We start from the raw sequence: 24,565 nt of genomic DNA, 5'->3' as shown, positions 1-24,565 counted from the left end.
TGTAAAAGTCTTTTGCAAAATCTATCTGGAGTGAATATCAATATACGGTGTTGCAACTTGGGATTGCAAAAGACAGGAGAAAAATAAACTACAAGCTTTGGAAATAAAATTTCTAAAATGTTTTTCAGACAAGACACAGAAACATCAGGGAAGAAGGGATGGAATAGGAATAAGAAAAATCTGACCGGTTTGAACACGTTACAAGAATGGTGGAAGAAAGAAGTAAGTGTTGAAAGTGTTGAATTTAATGATCAGAAACCTTGTACATTGTGCGGGTGTTTTTAACATCAAGAAAACCATGGCCATGTAAACTTAAGATCGTTGTAAGTAGGGATGCTGAAGTAGAAAGAATTTTAGGGAATGATGGAGAAATTAAATTAGTGACAATTTATAATGCATCATTTGACCGAGTGTACTTTGTAAGGTGAATTAAAGAAAAACGGAATAATTAAAACTACACCTATTTCTTAACCATTCTGAGCTGTAGTTTAGAAAATTATGCGGTATTTTAAGGTATGCAATTCATTGTTTAGTTGTGCCGCTTTAAAAATTGACTTGCCGTATAAGATTGATAAAATTTTATAATTTCCTTAATGCTAGACATTAGCATTAAAGCAACCCTTTAATAATAATAATTGCAGTTGATCTGCACAAAATAAATGTTCCAAAACAGAACTCTGAAACTATTAATTACAAGAAATTAATCTTTATTAATTTGAAAAAAAAATCATTAGCTTTAAAACCCGATGAAAAATTAAACTTAGAAATTAAAAACGTAAAAGAAATCTGATGTATCAGATCATAGGTTTAGAAAGATAAAACAGTAGTTATTTGCCTTATTATTTATCAAATAACATCCCTCATAAATAATTTTGTAATTTGACTTTTGAGGATTTTTTGTTCATCGTTCATATAATTGTATTCTATTTATATTTATTGTATATATAATAATGGTGACATTTTATCTGTTATAGAGAGAGCATAGGGAAAAATGTAGGCAATTTGAAGCTTTAAAAAGTGCAGCGGTTAAATTGCAAGAAGATTTGGAATTTACTAGAGCACAATTAGAAGAACGTGATAGACTGATCGAGGTAATTTTTGTCTGCTTTCAACAAAAAAAAAATTGGCAATTTTAGATTACTAGACGTATATATTTGTTGGTCTTTTAATTTAATTTTAATTGTTAATAGTCACCAAAGGAACTCATCGTTGAAGACACATTCCAGCCAGCTGACCTTCATCATCTTGCACAGTAAGTCTGAAAAGTTCCTGAACTAAATTGCTTTAGTTAATACAAGTAGCACCATCTCTCAGACAACCAAGGAACTATGTAGTACGATGTCTGACGAGTGTGTGTACAAAATTTCATTGTGTATGTGCACTTTTGTCTAGATTTTTATAAATGATGTCATATAACTTAAGAAATTTCATCTTTAGTTCCAAGATACTTCTAAATCCATACTGTGAGTTGGAGAGAATATTATATCTATTCAGGAAATTCAAAATTCTATTATATAATAATAATAATAATAATAATAGTTTTTCATATATCTTTGAAAAATTAGAGACAAGAGAAATAGGTCTATAATTTCTAGGATTAGTTTTATCACCGGCTTTAAAAACCGGTATAACCTCAGACATTTTCAGTTGATCTGGGCGTATACCAGTATTGTAGCTTAAATTTCATAAATATGTTAAAGCATTTTATGAGTTTTATCAAATCCATACTTCAAAAGCATAAATAAAGAGTAGTAAATATATAACAGTGAAGATTCGTACGTTTGGTGCTTGTATGAAAAATCATAGATTTTTAAAAAAGAACCTGTTCGTTCTTTTAAACAATGAACAGTGTTGTATACTAAGACACCATTACACAGTTAATTGCGCTTCTTGACGATGATGAACATGATTGTTGGTTCCAGCAGAACAGTGCCATGTGTCGCACATTAATGAAATCATGCATTTCTTGCGCTAGAGTTTTGGCAAGCATATCATCTCTAAAGGATTATTACCCCATCATTCACGCGATTTGACTTTCCCAGACTACTTCCTGTGAGGTTGTCTTAAAGGAAATGTCTCTAAAAACGCCACACACACTGGAGGAACTAAAGATGAATATAACAACAGAGATTAGCAACATCAGTATACACGTGTTCCACAAAGTGGCCTCAAAGAGAGCAAAAAGAATTCATACATGTATTACTGAACAGAGTAGCCATTTTGAGCATTTGTTGTGAAAATAAATAAATCTTTAAATATTATTATTTAATAAGTTTTTTATTACTTTGATGTGCATGACTTTTGGATCTATTATGTACTTAAAATATATATATATTTTTTTTAATTCGAATAATTCATCAACATATTGACCACTGTGCTAGATTAAATTTAATATTAAATGAAACTTATGAACTTAGAATGTAAACATAGTATTACTGATTGCAAAAATAATATAGAGATTTTGGAAGTTTGTAATAACAATAAAAAAATGAATATACTTGAAAAATATTATATTTATAAATATAAACTAAAATATGAAGTGATGAACCACCAGGTAACATTTGAAGGATTTAATTAAAATCATAATAAATTATAACAGTTGGCAACAGTGATGTTATGAATAAAGGAAAATGCAACGTTTTAAATATTACATCTTTCCAGTCCTGGGCAGTGTTTGTTCATAACAAAATTCAAGATTATAAAACAGTATAATTTCAAAATTAAAAAAAAAAAACAATTGAATTTAGTGTAATTATAGAATTAAGTACCAACTGAAGATGCGGGATCCCATGAAAATCACTTCTTGGTATTAGTTTGGTATAAAATAATAGACAAAATAAAAATTTATTTTGCTAAATTAATTATATATATGTATATATGTATATATACCAGAATTTAGAAAGGTTTTCTACAATAAATTTTTTAGTGTTAATAAATTTCTTTTTATGCATGTATTACAGGAACAAGGTTTAGTAATAGTTGGTGGTGAATATTCAACAAGCGAGGACGAGAATAGCGACAACGATCAAAATTGTGTAACAAACAACAATAATTCAAAGACAAAGACAAATAGCAAGAGGCCACCAAAACGGGCACTAGTATCTGCACAAGTAGCCAGTGCTTTACAAAATGTAGGAGAAGGTTCATTAGGTCAGTTTTTTTAAAAATACATTGTAACATGTTTATTTTAAATATAATACATAGTTTAGTTATATATATGCTGGGGACTGTCTTCTTCAAGCCTATTGTTGGTGTGGTTGGAATGTTGGACATTAGAAACCTCTGATAATTAGAGTGCAAGATTGTTAAACAGATAATCCAGAAGTCACACAACCCAATGAATTGTAAATAAGATTATTAAATAAAAATAAATATAGTATAGGTATCTGACAGATTCCAGTTGAAAAAAACATTTGTCATTCATGCATCACATATGTATATTTTTGTCATGGTTTTGAAATTTACTGTATTTAAATTTAATTTATATCTTCTGATTTGGACAATCATGTATTTTATATATGTTGATCAAATTTTGTTGAATTGTATTATAATTCAGAAGAAAAACTCTTTTAACTGTTACATTACTTTTTTTTTTTTTTAACAAAATACAACTTTGAAGCAGTTTCAATACCTAATCATAGTACAGAGATTAAAAAACCATTTAGAGCACAATTTATAATAATTATTATAAATTATAAATGGTAGATTGTGGAGATGCCCACCACTGAACCTCTATGCAAGCTTTTTACTCTTTTAAACATATTTGTGAATACTTTTTGTAATGTTGCACTTAGAGTTTTTTCTTCTGAATTATAATACCATTCAACAAAATTTGATCAACATATATAAAATATATGATTGTCGAAGCTAGAAGATACGAATTAAGTTTAAATTTAGTATAGATCTCAAAACTATGAGAAAAATGTACGTATGTGATACACGAATGACTTTCTTTCTTTAATTTCATCGTAAGGAAAAGTATCTCATTATGCTCTCCCTTGTATCACAGTAACAGGAAGAAATTTTACTATGTTTTATGATAACCTTTACATGTTGATAACACATGTAACCTGGGTAAACATGGTAAACCCATGTAACCTCTGGATTTGCCATTTAGCTATTGCATTCTTTTAACTAAAATTAAGTGTTTTTCTTCTGTTTTGAGCTGTAGGTACATTCTACAATTTAAAAATTTGTTTCATTGTTTCACATGAAAAGAATTATAATAATAATTATGTTTAAATTTTATTAATATAAACCACCTAGTACTGAATATTGAGATAGACATATGTTGCCTTACTTTTATCATCAAAGTAGTTTCACAGGATCCTGCAGCCTTACTCATGATTGAATTATTCAATTAACTATATATTAAAAAGATTTTAAGAATACTAAAATAAACTGTGCACATGGTATAATGTTTGTTATATTACTGTAATATTATAATGAAAGTTGTATATTAACTTATTACAGGGGTTATTTTTTTTAAGGTCCAATCATTCATGAAATTAAAACCACAGTGAAAATAAAAAAAATTTTATTTGTAACAAGTACTTGCATAGTTACGCTATTTCTCTACATATTCGCCACTCCGATTTGGACATTTAACGTAGAGTGGTACCAAACTTTTCAATACCCTCGTCATAGAGCGGAGCCACGTGTGTTTTCAGCCACGTTTCTACGCTGGTCTGCAGCTCGTTATCTGTGTCAAAATGTTGTCCTCCTAGCCAGCGTTTCATGTGAGCAAAGAGGGGAAAATCGGATGGAGCCCAGTCCAGGGGGTATGGTGGGTGATCAAACACTTCCCAACGAAAACGCTGCAGGGGCTTCTTTCTTACAGCTGCAGTGTGCGGCCTAACATTGTCATGGAGAAAGACAATGCCTGATGACAACATTCCTCTCCGCTTATTCTGAATTGCCCTTCATAGACGTTGAAGAGTCATGCAGTGATGGTCGTGCCACGTTTCATGAATTCCACCAAGAGAACTCCATTCCGGTCCCAGAACAGAAAGTGTAGCCGTACACTTTCTGTTGGAAAAGGTTCGCTTGAACTTCTTTGGTTTACTGGGAGAATGAGAATGCATCCACTGTTTAGATTATTCTTCAGTTTCGAAATGCACCCATGTCTCATCCCCCGTGACAATTTTGTTCAAAAAATCTTCTCCTTCATTGTGGTAACGCTGGAGAAACGTTAGAGAGGCATCCATTCTCATTGTTTTGTGATCGTTTGACAGCATCTTGGGAACCCATCTCGCATACAGTTTGTGGTACTGAAGTCTCACTCACAATGGTGAGAGAGCCGACCTTGAAATTTCAGGAAACTAATCTCCCAATACAGAAATTGTGAAACGATGATTTTCTCGCATTGCCTCTTCCACTCGCTCAACAAGATCATCGGTTGACACTTGCTTCCTTCCCTGACCGCCTGCATCACGAACATCTGTACGTCCTGCTTTAAAGTTCCTGCACCATTGTCGCACTTTGCCGTCACTCATTGAAGTTTCACTGTACACATTGCTTATTTGTCGATGAATTTCAGCCGCATTACACCCCTCAGCCTGAAGAAATCGAATTACCGCACGCACTTCACACTTGGCAGGAGATGCTATTGTTGTAGACATGTTTACGTGCTAGCTGCGTGTTCAGAACTAAACGAAGTGATGCAGCGTGATTGAAGGCCATACTACAGACACTGCGCTACACATATGTGCAAAGGTTCATCCGATTTTTCCGTAGGTTTTTATTTCGTGACCAATCAGACCTAGAAAAAAAATAACCCTCGTATATGAATGCTGCTATCTGTTGCAGTTTTTAAAAGTCCATTTCCCTCAAATGCTGTCTGATGGTTTATCAAATTAAAGTTTTGTTTGTATTTATATATGTAATATTTTTCTAATATATTTAATTTTGTAATGTTTATTAATTTCTAATATTTCTAAATTTGTGTTAATATCTTTAATAAAATGTTTATTATTTATTCGATGGTCTGCCATATTAGATAAACATAATTTATTATTTTTGTTATTTCTATAACAATGATGAAATTTAGTTTTAAAGGAGCTATTTGTTTTTCCTATATAATTATAATCATAATCATTATATGTTATTTTATAAATTCCACATGGATTGTTTATTTTATTATTGTTAGTTTTGTTTATTAAATATTTTATTAAGTGGTTATTAGGTTTGTATGCTGGTTTAAATATTTCTTTACTGTAAGTTTTAGTATGTTTTCAATGATGTTATTAGTGTATTAATATTTTACGTAAACGTTTTCTTTTTTGTGTCTTATTTTTTGCTTGTAAGGTCGCTTACTCTTCAGTGTAACTGAACAAGCTCAAGGTCAACTGCCTTTGCTCTGTTTATCTGTTAGAATGTTGGTATACGGAAGTATCTCCTACCATTTACCAACAATATCTATTTATCTATTACTAGTTTACCGATTTTAAATTACTATTTTTGTTTGTACTTTGTATTTCTTTCTTACTGTTAAAAGTTACAAAATATTGATAGATATTGTTATTGCAGTCTGCATTTACTACATTCGCTACTTTTAATACAAATAAGTATTGATATCAGAAAATTATTATTATTATATACATACTCTATAAACACATTTGTTTATTTTTTGTATTAACTTTTCAAAATGAGCGAAAGGAGTGTGCTTTGACTTAAATATTGGGTGTATAGAAAATTAATTTGAAGAATTAAAAATATAAGTGAACGATTCGAATGTCAAAATGACTAAGACATTGAACACAGTGTAGATAAGGTGAACGGTCAGCTGTAATTATTTGAAAGAAAATTTGTGATTTAGAGGAGTGTTTTGTAATAAGTTTAATAAATCCCTTTTGAATCAGATCAGTAGTAACAAAAAAGTCATATTTTTAATTCGGTATAATATGAAAATGAAAATATTTTCTGGCATGAAGATTATGGTGTTTGCTTACTAAAGAAGAAACTTTGGTTAGGGTATCTCACTAAGAAATATAAGTAGTGCCAGGAGGTCGATCTGTTTTAATGAGGTTGATTATTATTAAGATATAGTTGCATGTTAAAGTAAACTGTAATCAATATTTCACAGAATTTTCCTATGCAAGTACATCAGAAAGAGAAGCAGTCAGAAAGAGTTATTAGGATTAAGAAAATAACTATTGTGACAAATGAAATATTTTTTGAGACATGATAAACCGCAGAAGTTCAAGCATTCTGCTTACAAGCAAATGAGAATCAATGTATTTTGGATTGTTCCTTGACTGAGGAATGGAGTGATATCTTGGAGGGTCAGCAGTAAAAATATAGGTACTGTCATGTTTTGGAATGCTCAGGGTTTACCTAATTTTAAAGGGATTATACTTACACTATTAGATAAAAATAATTATTGGTTGTGTAAAATGTAGATCACATCAGATGTTATCTTCCAGTCCGTTCTCTCTAGTTTTACAGTGGTTTCAGTTGCACCTGTGATATTAGTGTGATGTGAATATCTATTGTCATATTTCTAATGCTATAATAATTTGCAGTATTAAATTTAATATCTTATAATTTTTTTTTTTTAATTTGCTTATACAATCAATTTTGTTGTAATAAAATATGGTTTATATTGTTTATGCTAACTTTTTAGGAAAATTTTGTTTTATAACAAAAAAATGTATATTACTTTATTACTATTACAATAGTTACAGTTTTGTATTTGTATTTTCTTTGCTATTATGTTTACAATTTTATTTATATTATGAGAAGCTTATTTAATTTATAGGTTTATACTCTGCTGTAATTTAATTTTGATTATAAAATTAGGTTAAACATCTGCAGTTATATTAATTTTTATGTTAATGTGATATTTATATAATGGATGTGATATGTGTTGTAGTGATAATTCTGTTAACTTATATAAAAATTTATAAAACTTTTAAGAGGTGAGAGTTAGGTTTACATACATCGGTTCTGTAGCAGTATGTATTTGTACTTTGATGAAAGCTTAAATTAATTTTTATAGTAGTTCACTCTCACAGGAAAATTATTATAAGGGTCATTCGATAATTAAAGAGGCAAATGGCAACAGTAGATGGTGATGTAATGTGGTGGGAGGAGAAGGCAAAGGAGGAGAGAAGTGAAGGGGCAGGCCAAAGCCCACTTCTGTTAAATTGTCAAGAAGAATAAGAAGTCCAACAAGAATAATCAGGTCAAGAATCAGAGACAAAGGTGAACAGCTCTCTACTAGTGGACAGAAGCCTAAATGTGACCAGGGATTGTGTGGAAAAGTAGTGTTAGTTTCATCGTTATTAAATAAATAATAATTTTCCTAGTCGTTTATCACTTAATCATTGAATGACTCTCGTAACTGCTAATAAATATAAGTAATGACAGTATGTGGATCTGGGATGTTAATGTGTGATCTTCTCTAGATGGAGTAGAATGTGAAGTATATGATGTGATAATATATTTCATAAATATGAGAAAATGCACCATGTAAGTGTTGCATTGTGTATATGCAAGATAAACAGGGTGATATCAAATGTAGATGTATGTACAAAACTGTAATAGATAAAATTAATGTGACACAAGATGAAAATAATTCTAGGTTGTAAAACATTATTTAATGTAATTCGTGATTGTTATATACACAAGCAATTGAAGTAAACATGAGCTGATTTATAGTGTGATTAGACAACCATCCTTTATGTGATCTAACTTCTGACATAAATCTGTAAATATGTGCAAGATTCAAAACAAGTTAGGTTATATATATATATATATTTAATTTAGTAAAATAAATTCTCTTTTTGGTGTTTCGTTCATATCTCCCTCTGTACCAATTAATCCCAAAAGCATAATCAAATTTCAGCACAATCCACTAAAGTACAGAATCAATAAGAGCTCTTACCTTATCTTATTATTTGTCTTTTTCTCAATTTTAATTTTTTAAATTAAAATTGAAATTTGATACACATTTAAAACATTAAAAAGTTTTTTAACATAATATTATTCCATACATGACATAATATATGTAGTCAAAATAATTGAATGTTTGTGGCCAGCTATAAATACAGCACTGTATTAATATGATACAACCTTTACCTAATACCAGCACTTAACAAAAGTGCTGCTGTCTATAGCAGCTTTGATAAGAGTATCATTATCAAATTCTGTCTGCAGATTGATTAATCTGAATTTCTGTCTATATTTATATGTATATAATATTTTTCTAAACTGATCAGTTTTTGATTATTATTTTCTTTTGTGACTTCAATAATCTCCAAATTAGTTACAAAGTCAGTAATACAATGTTTATTCACTATTAAATGGTCAGCAACATCAGTGTTTCATTTCCAGTGAGTATACAGTTCAAGAAGTTATTGTCTACTTGTCTGTATATAGTAAAAAATTCAAACGTGCCCCTGACCATCACATTTTGTGATTCTATTTCTCCGAAGAGATGTAAGCATCTAGAGTGTGCAAAATTCAATTTTTTCAGACACAGTTTTGTGTAGAAGCGAACAAGAAATTTCTGAAAATATACACAAGAGATGTAATGTGAATTGTCTATTCTTAAAAATGTTATTATTAACAACACTTGCTAAGTCTTTGGTAATGAAAAATTGTTGCCCTTTCCATTCGTCATTGTGCACATTTTTACATGTTTCTTTAAACAATCCCACCCCCATCTTTTAATCTTGGAATCGCTCATTGCATTTTCACCATAAACGTTACAAATCTGAGTGTGGATTTCAACCGGTTCATTTGCAGACAAGAAATAAGACCAAATACTGATGCGGTGGCTGTTGATTATCTTTAACATCGTAAATTCTCAGTAAGAAGATTAAATATTTGACAGGTGAATGAAAATTGCATCAGTCTTTTCCTAACATATCAGGTGACTAAGCAAGCACACGTAGAATTACAATCTTATCACTACAGTGGCATTGTTTAGAAATAGAACTTTCTTGGTACTATCTCTTAAATCCATGTTAAGTTTTGAAAAATATTTTTAAGAATTTAAACTAGAATTTATGATCTTTTTTTTAATGCTTGTTTCAGTAGGTGCAATAAATCATCTGATGTGGCGACTCAGTCAGAAACAGTGGGTGAAAAACCAGTTGATTATAGTCTAAAATATAAGGATGATAATACAGTTGACGATAATATAAATAAGTCTCAGCATCATTGCGTGTCTGCGGTCAATGCAGCCACTGATAATGCTGAACATCACGGTCACCATCTTCATCAACATCACAATTTAACGGTTGAAGAATTAGACACGCCTACTGATTATAGTCTTAAATATCATGAAGAAGAGTCGAAAACACATGATTACAATTTGATTGTCCGATACGGGCAGCAGCCAGATGTAAGTAATTTAATTCTTAAGGTAATATAAGTCACCCTTGATGGCATTTACTTAGGTTAAAATTTTATCATCGATTATAACTAAATAACTCCAGCAAAAGAAAATTATTAGTGATTAAGTTTATAGAATCATGTTTTGTCTTCAAGATCAGTGAACTTCTTGTGTTCATTATTGTTTGATTAGTATTACTCAATTTACTGTGCCTTTGGTCCGAGCTGATTATTTTATCTTGTAATACTCATCCAGCTAACATCTTAATTTATTTGCTTTATGCATTCTAATCTTCATCTTCCTTGTAAGGTTTTTCACTTCTTTTTCTACAATAGAACGATAATAACAGTATATCCAATCAAACAAGAGAGATAAACCTGTCTCATTGTGTCTTAGAATTAGGTTTACCTTTTTCTAAGATCAAAACGTAATATCCCACGAAACAACTCTCTCTTTTTCTGATTAGCCTCTGGAACTATTGTAAGGTATTATTTCAGAGGATGAGTGAGGATGATATGTATGAATGTAAATGAAGTGTAATCTTGCATAGTCTCAGGTCGAACATTCCTGAGATGTGTGGTTAATTCAATGAAACCCAACCACCAAATAACACCGATATCCATGATCTAGTATTCAGATCCGTATAAAAGTAACTGCCTTTACGCAAAACAACTATTTTGTTGTGTATTTTGGTGATATATTTTAACTTTAGATTATTTTTTAATTAATAGATCGCATCATCAGAAGTAGAAATTGATCAGCCGACAGATTATAGTCTCAAATACAGAGAATCAGTTATGAGTGGAGGCTGTGATGATGAACAACCGGAAGTAGTCGTTAAAGGTCATACCGTTCCATCTGGAGATGATACAACAAACAGTAGTAATGTTAACGCCGTTAAGAATGCAACACATGTTGTTACCAGTGGCCATTATGCAGAGACTGATTTAGATGAGACTTTAGATTATTATTCTGAAGATAAAGTTCAAACTTATTGTACAGAAGGCACACCTTATGCTTTCTCAACTGCTACTTCGATGTCTGATTTAAGGACGACTGAATCAGACGCACATAATGCTGACAATCAGAAGGTCCGTATTAAATCTATTATTTATAAAGAAATTGTGTTTTTCTTCAACTGGTGGAAAAAATTACGTTTTTTATGATTATATAAATAAATTTCAAAAAAATTACTATCTAGCTGGTTACAATTAAATGAATTTTAAAATACTCAGATGGATGAGGCTACATTCAAGTCTCAATGTCGATTATTATTTAAATTAGGTAGGCGTGAGGCAGAGCGCTACCATGGGATTTTTGATGTTAGTTCTAAACTTCTTGACTGCTTCACTGCAGAGGGCAGGTTGTTTGTAGACTTCTCTTCATGTAAGGTCAAGGAGTATTTAGATGTCCAGCACTGTTTTAAGTGCTCCAGGTTTGGTCACAGGGCTAAGTTCTGTGAACATCCTGCAGTTTGTGTTCATTGTGGTGATGAAGGACACATGAATGAGGAGTGTCCAAAGAAGTCGAAGGTACCGACATGTGTTAACTGCAAACAAATTGCAAATAAGCACTCTGTGAACTGTAAAGATTGTGGGTGTTGCTCTCGATATGTTCTATAATTCTATTGCATTAAATGTTTAGATTTGGTCGGTTAAATGCACTGGGTTCTTACATTGCTCAGGTTGAGTTTGAAGAGATTGCATTACATAGAGGATTGGTTGTTGTTTTGTTGCAGTGTCCATATATTGTGTCTGGTGATCTGCCAGGTTTTTCTTGTTGGAAGAGGTTCTATTGTGGTTCTGGAAGCATGTCCGCTGTTTTGTGCAGAAGGGAACTTGATTGTGTTTTTATTCGATAGGTCTTGAATAATCATCATGTTGTTGTCCATGTGGATGTTCAGAACTTGCATCTGTATGTTGCTAGTTAATATTTCCAGTATAGAGATCCTGCTGATAGTCATCTAGAGGTCTGGATAAAATCCAATGATTTTCTGGCACTGGTTCAATCCTTATAAGTGTGGATGAGAATACTACGTCACTCTTGTGGCATAGTGATCTCACTGATGTTGATGGTGAATTAATAGAGAGCTTTTTAGCTCAGCATGATCTACATGTATATAACGTACCTGGTGAGTTGCCCACCTATGTAAGTATGGTAGATGGGCATCAATTGTTTGGTGGAACGAACATTGATGTTACTGTTGGTAGGTTTATCCCTGCTAATGTTTGTAAATGGAAGGTAGTTAGTTAATGGTTGCTCGAATGATCATTGATTGATTGTCTATCAGATTTCTGGTGGCTTGAGTGAGCGCTACTGATGTAACGTTCCGGTTCAGTAGGGTTGTTTGGAAGAAATTTGTTGATTTACTTTCGTCCAGACTCTATATTTTCAACTTGTTATACTGCTCAACCTTTTGTAAACTTTCTTTTTTATGAGTAAAACTACAGAGACATTACTTGTCTGATCCTCATTACCCAAAAATCAAATAAAAGAACTCTATGTAAAATCCACACCTCTCAGAAATGAATTGTTATAATTGTACTTATTTATTCACTTAGGCAAGAAATATTTAAAAACTAGAAGATAAAAAATACTGATCTACCCACACTTAACTTACATAAAAATAAAAAATAAAAAAATAAATTGTACATGATGAATTTCAGAGTGAAAAAATCTTTGTACATGTATCACATTAGTGAAACGCAATATGCTCCTAGAATTTTTAAAAGGTTCTAACTGTATAATAATCTTAATAGAAAAAATACAGTTTCAAACAAAGATACTGCTAAGATATAAATGTGCTCTTATAATAGTTTTAATATTAAGAAACTTTAAGCGAGTATTTATGGAAATATTGTTTATAATTAATTGAATTATTTACTAGTTAATAAATACCTGTTTTACATATGAAATTTATTATTTGCAGGCAACATGTTAAGACACCAAAAAGTAGCAGTACAGGTGGTGGTGTTATGAATAGTAGATTGCCAAAACCAAGATTAAGTGGAATTCCGATTAAATTTAACCATACAAGTACTGTCGGTTGTACTGGTGTCAGTTCTTCACTGACAACTCGTAGCAGCAGCGGTAGACACAACACCACCGAAGTTTGTGATAGTAATGGCGTGACAACAACTACAAGTGTATGTATTTCATATATTTCAAAAAACAATTGTAATAAAATGCAGCGTGTAAGATAAATTTTTACTTTTGAAAAAATGAGTTGTAATTCTGGCACCTACCTTCACATTGAATGTGTTTTAGTTACACGTAGAATTTACTTATCTTTGTTGAATAACTTGAGGGTTATTAATGGTAAATTTTTTTAAAATTTATTTTATGATAGAATATGATGGTTTTAAAACATATTTAGTAGTAATACTCTACTGTATTTAATACTTAAGTATTAATATTTAATACTGTATTTTGCTAGTTAAGAAAAATGAAAAGTCTGATAAAGAAAAATGGAAATCTCAGCAGAATATAGATGCAGTGTTGGCTGCTTGCATTAATATTATTCGAATGCAGCAACAAAATACTAATAGCAGGTAATCATTCAAATCAGTGATTTAACACGTTGGCTGCAGTATTTTTTTAAAACGTAATTTTTTCACGGTTCCATTGTCCGGTATTTATGTTAGCACTGGTGCATTACAGGACACCTATGGCTTGTAAGTTTTGCTTTTCCAATGCTATCTGTCATTGATAGAACAAGGTCTGTAAAGAAATAATTAAACTTTATTTTTTTTTAATCTTTATTATTAATTTTACAGATTATTGGTCCTTTTCCTCTTCAGTACTCTCCTCCCTATTCACACACTTTTCCCAGCAGTGTTTCCACTTCTTGAAGCAGTCCTGGATAGCTTCATTTGAAATGGCCTTTAAGGGCCGCGATGAATTTGTTTTAATGTAATTAATAGTCTCAGAGTGGCATCCTTACATTACTGATTTTAATTTAGGAAATAAGAAAAAGTCACAAGGAGTCAGGTCTGGCGAGTAGTGAGGCTGAGGGAGGACAGTTGTCTGATTTTTGGCACGAAACTGACGAATTGACAAAGCTGAGTGTGCGGGCACATTATTGTGGTGAAGGAACCATGTTCCTTCACCACGAGTTGTCTTGCCACAACTCTGGTCTCTTTTTGTGCATTTTTTCATGTAACTGTTGTAAAACACCTTGATAGTACGCGTGGTTCACCGTTTCACTTTGAGGAAAGAATTCAAAATTCACAATTCCATTAAAAACGAAAAAACAGAGAGCATCACTTTGACGTTGGAACAAGACTGATGTGCTTTCTTGGGGCGTGGAGACCCTTTGCTTATCCATTGTGATGATTTGAACATTTGTCTTGATGTCGTAGCTGTAAACCCAGCTTTTTTCTCCCGTTATGATCTTTTGCATGAATGTTTCATCGTCAGCGGCTTGTTCAAGAAGTTGCTGACTAACGTTCACTGGATGTTTTTTCTGCTGTTCGGTCATCAAACGTGGAACAAACTTAGCTGTAACTCCTCAATGCACGGTCAGTTTTTCAGTCAAAATGTTTTAGCATGAGATGCTAAATCTAGTTGAGATGCTAAACTCTTCTGCAAATTCTCTGACACCCAATCAACGATTTGCATACACCAGATCGTTGATCTGAAATGGATGTCATTAGTTGAAGTCGAAGGCTTTCCTGGTCGTGGGTCATCTTCAGTTTACTAACGACCACTTTTAAATTGTGAAAACCATCGTAACATTGCATAGAACCCAGAGCATCATCTCCATTAGCTTGTTTCAAAAATTGAAACATTGTGAAAGTTTTCCCCAGTTTCATGCAAAATTTTATGTTGTACGTTGCTCCTGAAAATTGCACATTTAAAAATCGCTACTAACATTTATACACGTTGCACTCAATTAACAATAACACAAACACTAAACAAGATATCAACAATCCAAGAACATGTGGTTACAGAGGAGGTTGTGTGGAATACAATGCTGCCAACCACATGTCACTAAATATCTCCATTGCCACATAATTAAAAATGTTCGGTTATTTTCTGAACAGACCTTGTATGTTGTGAATTTTATATTCAAATAGTGGGTTGTATGAAAAAGAAAAAGTATCGTAATAAAAACTTTTTTATTTGCAGTTTAGCATACAGGTTTACTGTTCTGAAAGTGGCATCAGTTAAATCACCAGCTTGGTAACAAACACGTTCACTCATTCTATGGATAAAATCATCCATGACATGCTCCAGTAGATTAATGTTTATTTTCATTACCCTAGCAAAAATGCATTCCTTTAGCTGCTGGACATTTTGTGGTTTGATATACATTTGACTTCAAGTATCCTTAAAGAAGAAGTTCTGCTGCCATAAGTTTTGAAAATATCACAAGCCAGTTGATGTCTTCAGTTGAATTTACACAGATAAAGTGTACTCTTTATCCCAAGATGTGTTTGCTGTTCCACAGTCCTGATGAAAATAGGCTGTTATCATGGACAAGTAGCAGCTGAACTACTTGTTACTTTATTACTTTGTTAGCATGTTTAAAAATGATTAATGTTATTATTGTGATTGTGGAGTTAAAACGTTTTTAGATATCCTTTGGATTTTGAATTTGTTAGATTTCTTTTACATTACTTGTCTTGCATACTGTTTGGTTTTATTTTGTTTAATTTGATCGGTAATAAACATGAACTATTATTTTTAACAGATTATTCTACATTTCTGATATGATCTTTTTAATGTTAGCTAGTACTTCATAAAAACAAATAAAAGTTTATAAATTTTGCTGTTATGATTGACTCATAATTCATTTTAATGAATTAATTAATTAATCATTTTTGTGAATTTTACTGAAGGGCATTACAATAAAAATGTCCTCAATAAATTACAAAATAAATTATGTTACAAAAAAATCATAATATTTCAGCTGTGTAATGTTTGTTTCTAATTAAAGAATTGGTAGTTCAAATTTAGCTCAGAGAGGTTAAGATTTCTAGCATTTTTGATTATACTTCTGCTGTCAGGCTGGTTAAAGAGTGTCGAGAATCTTGCTGACCACATTATTTCTTTGTCATCTTTTTAACTTGAAATGAAGAAAGTGATCAATCTCAAAAATTTCTCTATGAAGTGACATGAATTTTGGATTTATGTTTTCGTATTAATTTTTTCTAGTTTAATGAAGACACTACAACAGAATTCTGCACAGAAGGAACGCCGGCTAACATCAGCCATGCCACATCGCATTCTGATTTGTCTATGTTGTGTGCTTTGTCTGATGATGGCTCTTCTGATCAAGATAACGTCCTCGCAGAATGCATACAGTCTGCTATGCCTCAGGTTAGTTATAACCATTACATCTTGTTTGTAATCGGGTGTTGGTATATCGACTGTTAAACCGTTATTACAGTGATGTTAGTTTCCAGCCAGATGTTTTATTAATTAGCGTGTGTTGCATTATTAATACCATATAAATTGTTATTATTATACTATATTGGTTGATTGTTACTCTTGATTGACAAATCAAATATGATGTTAAAATGAAGCAGAATAATGATTGTCTATGGAAAACTCCAAAGTTTACTGAAAAATCTTTGAAAGGTATATAAGTCTCTTCTGCTATCAGATCATACCATGATAAAGCTTCAGCTTTACCAGTTTTTCCACATTTTCAGCTTGAATCACTATTAGAGTCTGACCTATATAAACAGAGCTCAGAGTGGAGCGGGAGGAAAATTACGAATAAAGGATGATCTACCTTTGAAAGAACTCTAGTATGAGATAAGCTACATCATCCAGATATCAGCCTCTCCCTTTGGGTTGTAGGAACCCCCGTTCTACCCACATCCATCGGAGGGTAAGGCTTTTTCAAAGGATGAAATAGTAGGTGTAACTGATAAAATATTTTGCACAATCTTATTAAGCATATATTGCAATAGAATTTCTTTTCCTTAAGAAATTAATGAACCGCTTAAGAACAGGTTTAGGTTTCAAAAGGAACGTGTTTGCTCATCCCTGGTTTTGTATGTTTTGAGGAAACAGTAAATATAATAAATATTTATCACAAAAAAAGAAGAAAACTTCAGTATTGAGGGCAGGATTCTCAGGGCTGGATTTGGTTTCATAAATATTAAATAATATTTTATGTTTGTGAATGCTAAAATGCTTTTTAAATTTGTATATACTCATCGTTACACACATTATGAAATGAAGAATTTGCTGCTTTTTTTGTGTAAATCAATGCCACTGTGTTTTTTTTTTAGTAACAGTTACACAAACAAACTGATTTGTCAAATGTATTATTCTCTTTGCTATCACAAAGACTAATTCGACTTCTGTCATTAACTATTGCGATTGAAGTTAGTGCACATTACCGCTTGTTAACAACTTATAAATGATGTAATTGTTAAATTATAAAAATGAATGTAATTACTGTTTTAGGCTAGGCATTTAAAACAGCAACGACAGGAAAGTCGTGTTACACTGATAAAGAAAGAAGTGAAACAGCCTTCCTTGAATCAGTCTTTGGAGAAACACGAACCATCTCCTGTGACATCACAACCGCATAATTCGTCACCTGCTGCTCCGGTACCTAGCAGTTCCCGAATTAGAGAATTAAAGTAAGTATAGTACTGCGGGATAATGCATTTCAATTTGTGTGTGTGTGTGTGTATGTGTGTGAGTGTGTGCACACACTCATGGATGCTATAAGTTGAACTTCAAGACCGTACTGTTTCAATTTTATTCTTTTGTTATTGTTTTACTGGAGTTGTATTTTTGTAATATTTCATTATTTTGGTTAAGTAAAAACTAATTTTCATTGTTGGGTTCACGTATTCCATGCGGTTTTGAATTAAAACAAAAACTCAGAATTCTGGTGAAAAAAATATTTTAAACTACAGTTATCAATTATTTGATACAAACGATAGATTTTTAATTCTGAACAAAAATGATGCTTATAGACTTGTGATATAATAATTTTAACCCGCTGAATATTTTATTGTAATCTGGTTATCTCATTGTACTTATGAAACAAACATCAGCGCAATATGTATAACTCATTTTTTGGAAAGTGAGGCCTAGATTTTCACAGACAGTTGTGAATTTATTTTCGTAAATTTTAATTGTGTAATGTTATTATTCTAATATTGAATTTTTCTTTAAAGTAATATTTATTTTTCTTTGATTGTAATAAAAGATTATTTATATTTGTTATTGTAAATAAAAGTGAAAAATTATTTCTCAGTCTCATTAAATTAAATTATTAATAGATATTATTATTATTAAATAGATATAATTTATAAATAAATTTATTTATAAATTATTAATTTATTAATATAAATAAATTATATAAATTATTATTTTCATAAATTGAGATAAAACATATCAATGCTGTTTTTTTTGTTCATTTTTATTAAATTAACAAGATTAGTATTACTGATTTAAATTTTTGTAAAACTGTTAAGACGAAAAATGTGTACAATTTTTAAAAATTTACTAAAATAATGAAACTTTACATGAAATACAACTCCATTTAAATAATAACAAGAATAAAATTTCAACATTGGACTTAGTTCAATTTATATGATATTATATCATTTATTTACATATATTTAACTTGAAATAAGATGTATCTCAAAGATCAAAATTTTCATAATTTTCAGTGGTCTAGAGTTGTTACCCTGATTTCAAATGTATATTAATTTGAACAGGAATAGATTTATTTTTACTTATTTTCATTTCATTCTTTTGAAATAGATCTAAAATTGTTCTCAGTTCTGATTGTTATTTATCATTATTATTTTAATAAATATTTTTTAAACATTGGTTATTTTTTTATGTAATAAAAAGTGTTGTTAGTTGTTAGTGGGACGTAATTTAACTAGAATTTTGGATGAATATCATTCCTTTCAATATAAATTACTGGGATTTGTTATCATGGGGCCAAAGCCAGTAATTTATGTTACTATCAGGAGGAGATGAACTATCATATTTGAAGTCTAATGATATTGTTTTTGTGACTAGTGATTTCACACACTTTTTGAATGAAGAGAACATTACTCATTTTTATTGAGGTTTGGGAGAACTTGGTGCTGAATTGCATTAATGTAAATTGTATTGCAGCGACCATACCTTGTTAGGTATCGTCTCTGCACAATAATAAATTAATCAAGATTGCTAATATTGAGATATGTAACTCAAGTTGATTATTTGGCTTCAAATTATTAAATTTTTGGTCAACTAAATGCTTGTTTAAGAATTGTGACTAATAATTTTAATATCAAGTTCAGTTTATAGACTCAAGATGGGCCTAACAATTTTGATAGAAATTGTCAGTTAGTCTGTAGTAAAATAATTAATAACTTCTGATTGTTCATTTTAATTCTCAAGGTTTTAAGGGTAAATTTAGTGATATTGAGGAATTTCACTTAGATTACAAGACTGATGTGATGTATTTAAATAAGCGCTTTCTTAGTGAGGCTGAAATAAAGTTACATGTTCCACAACTATATATATATATATACTTGCTAGCTCCTACTGTCAGAAGGGACAGTAAAGTGTAGCTCCTACTGTAAAGGGTGGTTGTTCTATTCTGATTATAGCCCAACTTGTGTTTGATTATATTACTTGGGTGATTTATTGGTCGATAAAGATTTTGAAATCTGTGGGATTTATCTTTTATGTGAAAATATCTTTGTAATTTCAATGTATTGTTCGCTTACTAGGGCTCTTGAAGTTTTTCATTTTTAGCTAGAGTTGTGTTTGGCTGATTTTATAAAAAATAGGCCTAATGCTGATTTTGTCTTACGTACGGATCTTAATAATGATTTCAATGAATCTACAATTACCACATCTACCATCTACCACGTACTAGACTTAGGTTCGACTTTCTCAGGTCCTTTAACTTATACTAGCATTGCTCCACCAGAGGGAAGCCTTGTCTTGATTACATTATTACTACTTTCTTTAAATCTAGTTACAGTGTAAATGTTAATCGGTTGTTAATCAAAATCCCATATTTTACATCTATCACAAATTATTGATAGGGAATGTTTTGAACTATCTTCACCTAATCATTTATCTACCGGTTCAGCATTTTATTATCTACATTCAGAGAGTAAGTGGTGCTCATTCTTACTTACTAGGAGTGAGGTAAATTGGACTTCTTAACTTGGTGGTCACATTAACTTGATTGCTTCCAAGCGTGATGGTTATGTAAATGATGTTAGCTATTCAAGGGTTCAGGTCAGATAGAGGGGTAACTCATAAGCTTGGCCGGGAGCCTATAAGTGAAGCTGATGTACACAGAGTGGTTATGGTGATTGGTGATTACAAATTCCAGGTCCTCCTGTTATTATGACTTTAGTAATCATTTCATTAAGACAATAATCTCTTTACTATTACTTCTCTGACTACGGTAATTAACTTAGGTTTTTGAATTCAGGTGTTTAGTCCATTAAAATTAAATAAAATTATACCTATACATAAGGACGCAACTGCCTGGACTGAACCAGGCAGTTATTGCCCTATTAGTCTTGTTCCTGTCTTTTGTAAGGTCTTTGAAAGCTTGATGAATGATCAATCGTTTAGGTACTTTAATGAATATGAGCTTTGATTGCCTAATCAGTTTGTTTTCTATCCAAACAAGTTTACAACTCTCTGAAATATTTCACAGAATTATTAATAGATGCATTTGAAAATAAAAATGTGGTATTCTTCACACTTTGTGATCTATCAAAAGTCTTTCACATTATATCAATTAACTGTTTATTGAAAAGTTACTGTTAATGTTACATCTAAACATGCATTATGGCTTCTTCAGTCATATTTAAACAAAAAGAAAGCAAGTTATATATATTAACAGGACTTTATTGAAGCTGTGGATGTCATGCATAGTCTCCTGCAGATCAATTTTGGGCCCCTTCCTGTTTTTGATCATGATTAATGATCTGCCTCTGTATCTCAGTCCCTCTCCACTTTTGTACGCTGTTGATACTACTTTCATTGTTATTCATCGTTGTTTAAGTGAACTCGAGAGAATGCAGGTGCAAATGCTATTAAGGGCCAAGTAATGATTTTCCTCCAACCGATTTGTCTTAAGTAAACCCAAGTGATGATGTTTGTCTGTGGGAAATTGTGAATGATGTTGATAGTGTTAAACTTCTTTGCTTTCATTTGTACCCCACTCTTATTTGGAAATCAGATGTTTCATTTGTATGTAATGAGTTATCCAAAGTTTTGTTTGTTCTAAGGAAGTTGAGATTTTGTATTTTAAGAGACTGTTTGTGAATGAATATTATAGCCTTTTTCAGAGCCACTTGATACAGTTTGTTTATCTGGGGTCAGTCAAGTCATATTTTTGATATCTGTATTAGAAGGCATTGAGAATTATCATGAATAAATTACCTAATTGGACACTGTTAGCTACTGTTTTGTAGAACTAAAAATTTTAGCAGTTTACGATCCTTTTTTTTGTTGGAGGTTAAATGTAATTTGAGCAAATATTATTCAGAGATTAAATGTATATGAATATTACATGAGAAATGAAGATGATACAATGTTGCTTACAGCTGTAGTAATTTAAAGAAAAACAGCCGGCCTGTAAGGAGTATTACATTTTTAATATGCTTCCTAAGCATACAAAAGAAGCTCCTTTGAAAAGATTTAAACTAGTTATTTGACTGGCTTGTTATGAACCCTTTGTATTTTTTTAAACGATTGCCTTGAACGTGGATTTGACATCGATTTAGGTTAATGTGTTTTTTTTTTTTTTTTTTTTTGCTTGTTACTGTTTCCGTGTGGTTTTTCTATTCTAATGGAAGGTTGGTCAATGAATGAATATTGAAACATATTAAATAAATAGAACACAATATCAATTCCCATGCGGTTATATTGTTTCAAAAATTTGAATCTGATCTGCTGTAATGGTAATATCTCCTGCCAGTCATTATGTTTATTTCTGACTTGCTGACATTTTTTACAAAATTTTTTGACCTACGCAGACCAGCAAATTTCTTTTCTGGCTAATAATCTAATGATTATTTCATCATTAACTCGACCAAATTATAAAATAAATTTTACTTTTCACAATTATTATTTTGAACAAGATGCACTCTCTCAAATCTAAGAACTATTTGAAAATATTTTATACCGTATAGAGTATAAACATATTTTTATGTTGTCTTTTTTTTCCTATAGGGGTGTTTGTGCTGATGATGAAACAGAATGTTTTGCTACTGAGGGTAGCCCGTGTGTCTTTTCCACCAGGTCATCATTAAGCGACTTAACTATTAATTCTACTGCAAAATGTAGAGACAGGTAATTTTATTGAATTAAATTAATGTATGATAATATATGAAAAATGTTTTATTAAAATACGTCCTTTTGGCAGAGTTAAGAGCTTTCATAATGGAAAACTACTTAATTGGTGACAAGCTGTAATGATTTATCTCTTAGGTTCAATTTAAAGCTGTTTGTAGTTATTAAATCTACCCGATACAAATAATCCATCGTTTTATCATTTAATTAATTATTTAGCTTAAAAAATTCAATAAATACACTGTTAAAATATTCATTCCTGTAAGACCAATGGTTCTTTTAAGAGAAAATCAGTGCAGACAAAATTCCTGGAAATTGATATTTATTTATGAAAAGATTGCTTTGTTATATAATTTTGTTAGCTTGTATTTTATAAAAGATATGAATATTTAAAACCTTTTAATGAAATTAAAAATTTTAAATTATAATCTCAACAAGAGATAAAAACATAAACTAATAAAATTTTTTTTTAAATATATAAAAAATTGTTTAAACTTTACAAAGATCAATTAATTAAAATTAACGACGTCAAAATTAAAATGTAATTAAAACAAAGATAAAAATTACATAATTAAAAATTAAAACCTTTAAAATAAAACAAAAACTTATGCAAAGCAAAATCATGTGCTAGCACAATGAAGTAGAATCAATTTCATTGATTCTACTTTTACTCTGAGTAAAAACAGTTTTATAATTTTTAAATATTTTTATATTTTATGTTTTTGTCTCTTGTTGGGATTATAATTTTAAATCTTTAATTTAAATAAAAGGTTTTAAATTTTTATATGTTTTAAAATATAAGTTAAATTTAATTTAAAAATTAAAAAAAAAATTAATTAGTTTAAAAATATTTTTAACATGAAATTATAACTGAATGGGCGGTATGTTATTAGTGGGTGGTATGGATTACAAGTTTTTGATGGTTTGTAATACATATATATATATATATAATGTATGCAGCCGATGATGGAAATCAAATTCATGAAAGCGCTTAGATAATGAAATAAAGTAAGTCATCCTATTTCAATCATTCTGTACATAGGGTTGATCTGTTAAATATAAATTAATTAATATATACATTATATATATATTTTTTCCCCCCTAACATCTGATGTTGCATCATCAGAATAATGAAAATTATGTGTTCAAATTTATCTTTTAACATGCATCCCTCTAGCTAAGGTGTGTTTTGTGGAGCTAGTTTTTTAGCTTGAGCACTAATGCAAATAAAAAGATAAACTGCTATTTAGAGTTTGTTCATTAACAGGTTTACTGACAAGTAGCTGTATTACACGTGTGATTTTTTAACCAGATGAGTTTTGGTTAATAAAATAATTCTTACTTAAATTTTATTGTATTTTCATTAGTTTTTTCCAGCAAAATCTTAATTAATCTTTTGGTTCAATCCTTTTTACAACATAATCAGTTAACCGATAAGATTATTTGAATCGGATAATTTCATTATATTAGCTGCTAGTGAACCTGTATCATGACAATAACTATTAAAATTGTGCATTTTAAATGCAATTCTGTATTATCTTCAACGTGTAGTGTTTTTTATTTGGTTGTATAAAATCAGTGTGTAGTAATGTATTCTAAAGAAGAGTTTCTAACTATTATCCTGTAATTTTAACATACCTGTCTAAGCTTTGGATAATAAATTATTGTGTGGTAAATTATGGCAGGATATCAGACCAGTCTTCTACTTACTTTAAGAAGCGTTAACTAATTTATAGTTCAATGAATTTTACTTTGAACCACTGTTTTTAATTCTCTCATATTCATTTTTAGACTGCTGCATTTCTAGTTTTATTTCTGAAATGCACATTACAGAGGTCTCAGTTTTTTCATTCTTGTTTCATTACTGTCAATCACTAACCCAATATTTTCAACCATTTCTGAATCTATGGATTATTTGAC

The 24,565-nt window shown here is 30.7% G+C and overlaps 2 protein-coding genes across 4 annotated transcripts in view; both read left to right on the top strand.

Moving 5' to 3' along the window:
• LOC142329984 (leucine-rich repeat flightless-interacting protein 2-like) overlaps positions 1-10,264 on the top strand; it is a 37,384-nt gene extending 27,120 nt beyond the window's left edge. The window contains exons 5-7 of the mRNA XM_075374977.1: positions 975-1,091; positions 2,961-3,150; positions 10,042-10,264. Of these exons, the coding sequence (XP_075231092.1) occupies positions 975-1,091; positions 2,961-3,150; positions 10,042-10,115 (381 nt within the window). The 3' untranslated portion in view covers positions 10,116-10,264. The remainder of the gene's footprint in view (positions 1-974; positions 1,092-2,960; positions 3,151-10,041) is intronic.
• Positions 10,214-24,565, top strand: part of LOC142329983 (uncharacterized) — a 20,733-nt gene continuing 6,381 nt past the window's right edge. Inside the window, exons 1-5 of one of the 3 annotated variants that reach the window (XM_075374975.1) lie at positions 10,214-10,351; positions 13,272-13,488; positions 16,502-16,666; positions 17,768-17,946; positions 22,526-22,645. In XM_075374975.1, coding sequence (XP_075231090.1) covers positions 10,350-10,351; positions 13,272-13,488; positions 16,502-16,666; positions 17,768-17,946; positions 22,526-22,645 — 683 coding nt within the window. In that variant the 5' untranslated portion in view covers positions 10,214-10,349. Of the gene's footprint in view, positions 10,352-11,276; positions 11,434-13,271; positions 13,489-16,501; positions 16,667-17,767; positions 17,947-22,525; positions 22,646-24,565 lie in introns of those variants that run through there. The other 2 variants (XM_075374974.1, XM_075374976.1) reach the window with 2 other exon arrangements.

The sequence above is a fragment of the Lycorma delicatula genome, chromosome 9 (genome assembly GCF_047948215.1).
Source record: "Lycorma delicatula isolate Av1 chromosome 9, ASM4794821v1, whole genome shotgun sequence".
NCBI lineage: Eukaryota > Metazoa > Arthropoda > Insecta > Hemiptera > Fulgoridae > Lycorma > Lycorma delicatula.
Note: the sequence above shows the minus strand (reverse complement) of the source record. Positions and strands in the feature narration are given on the sequence as shown.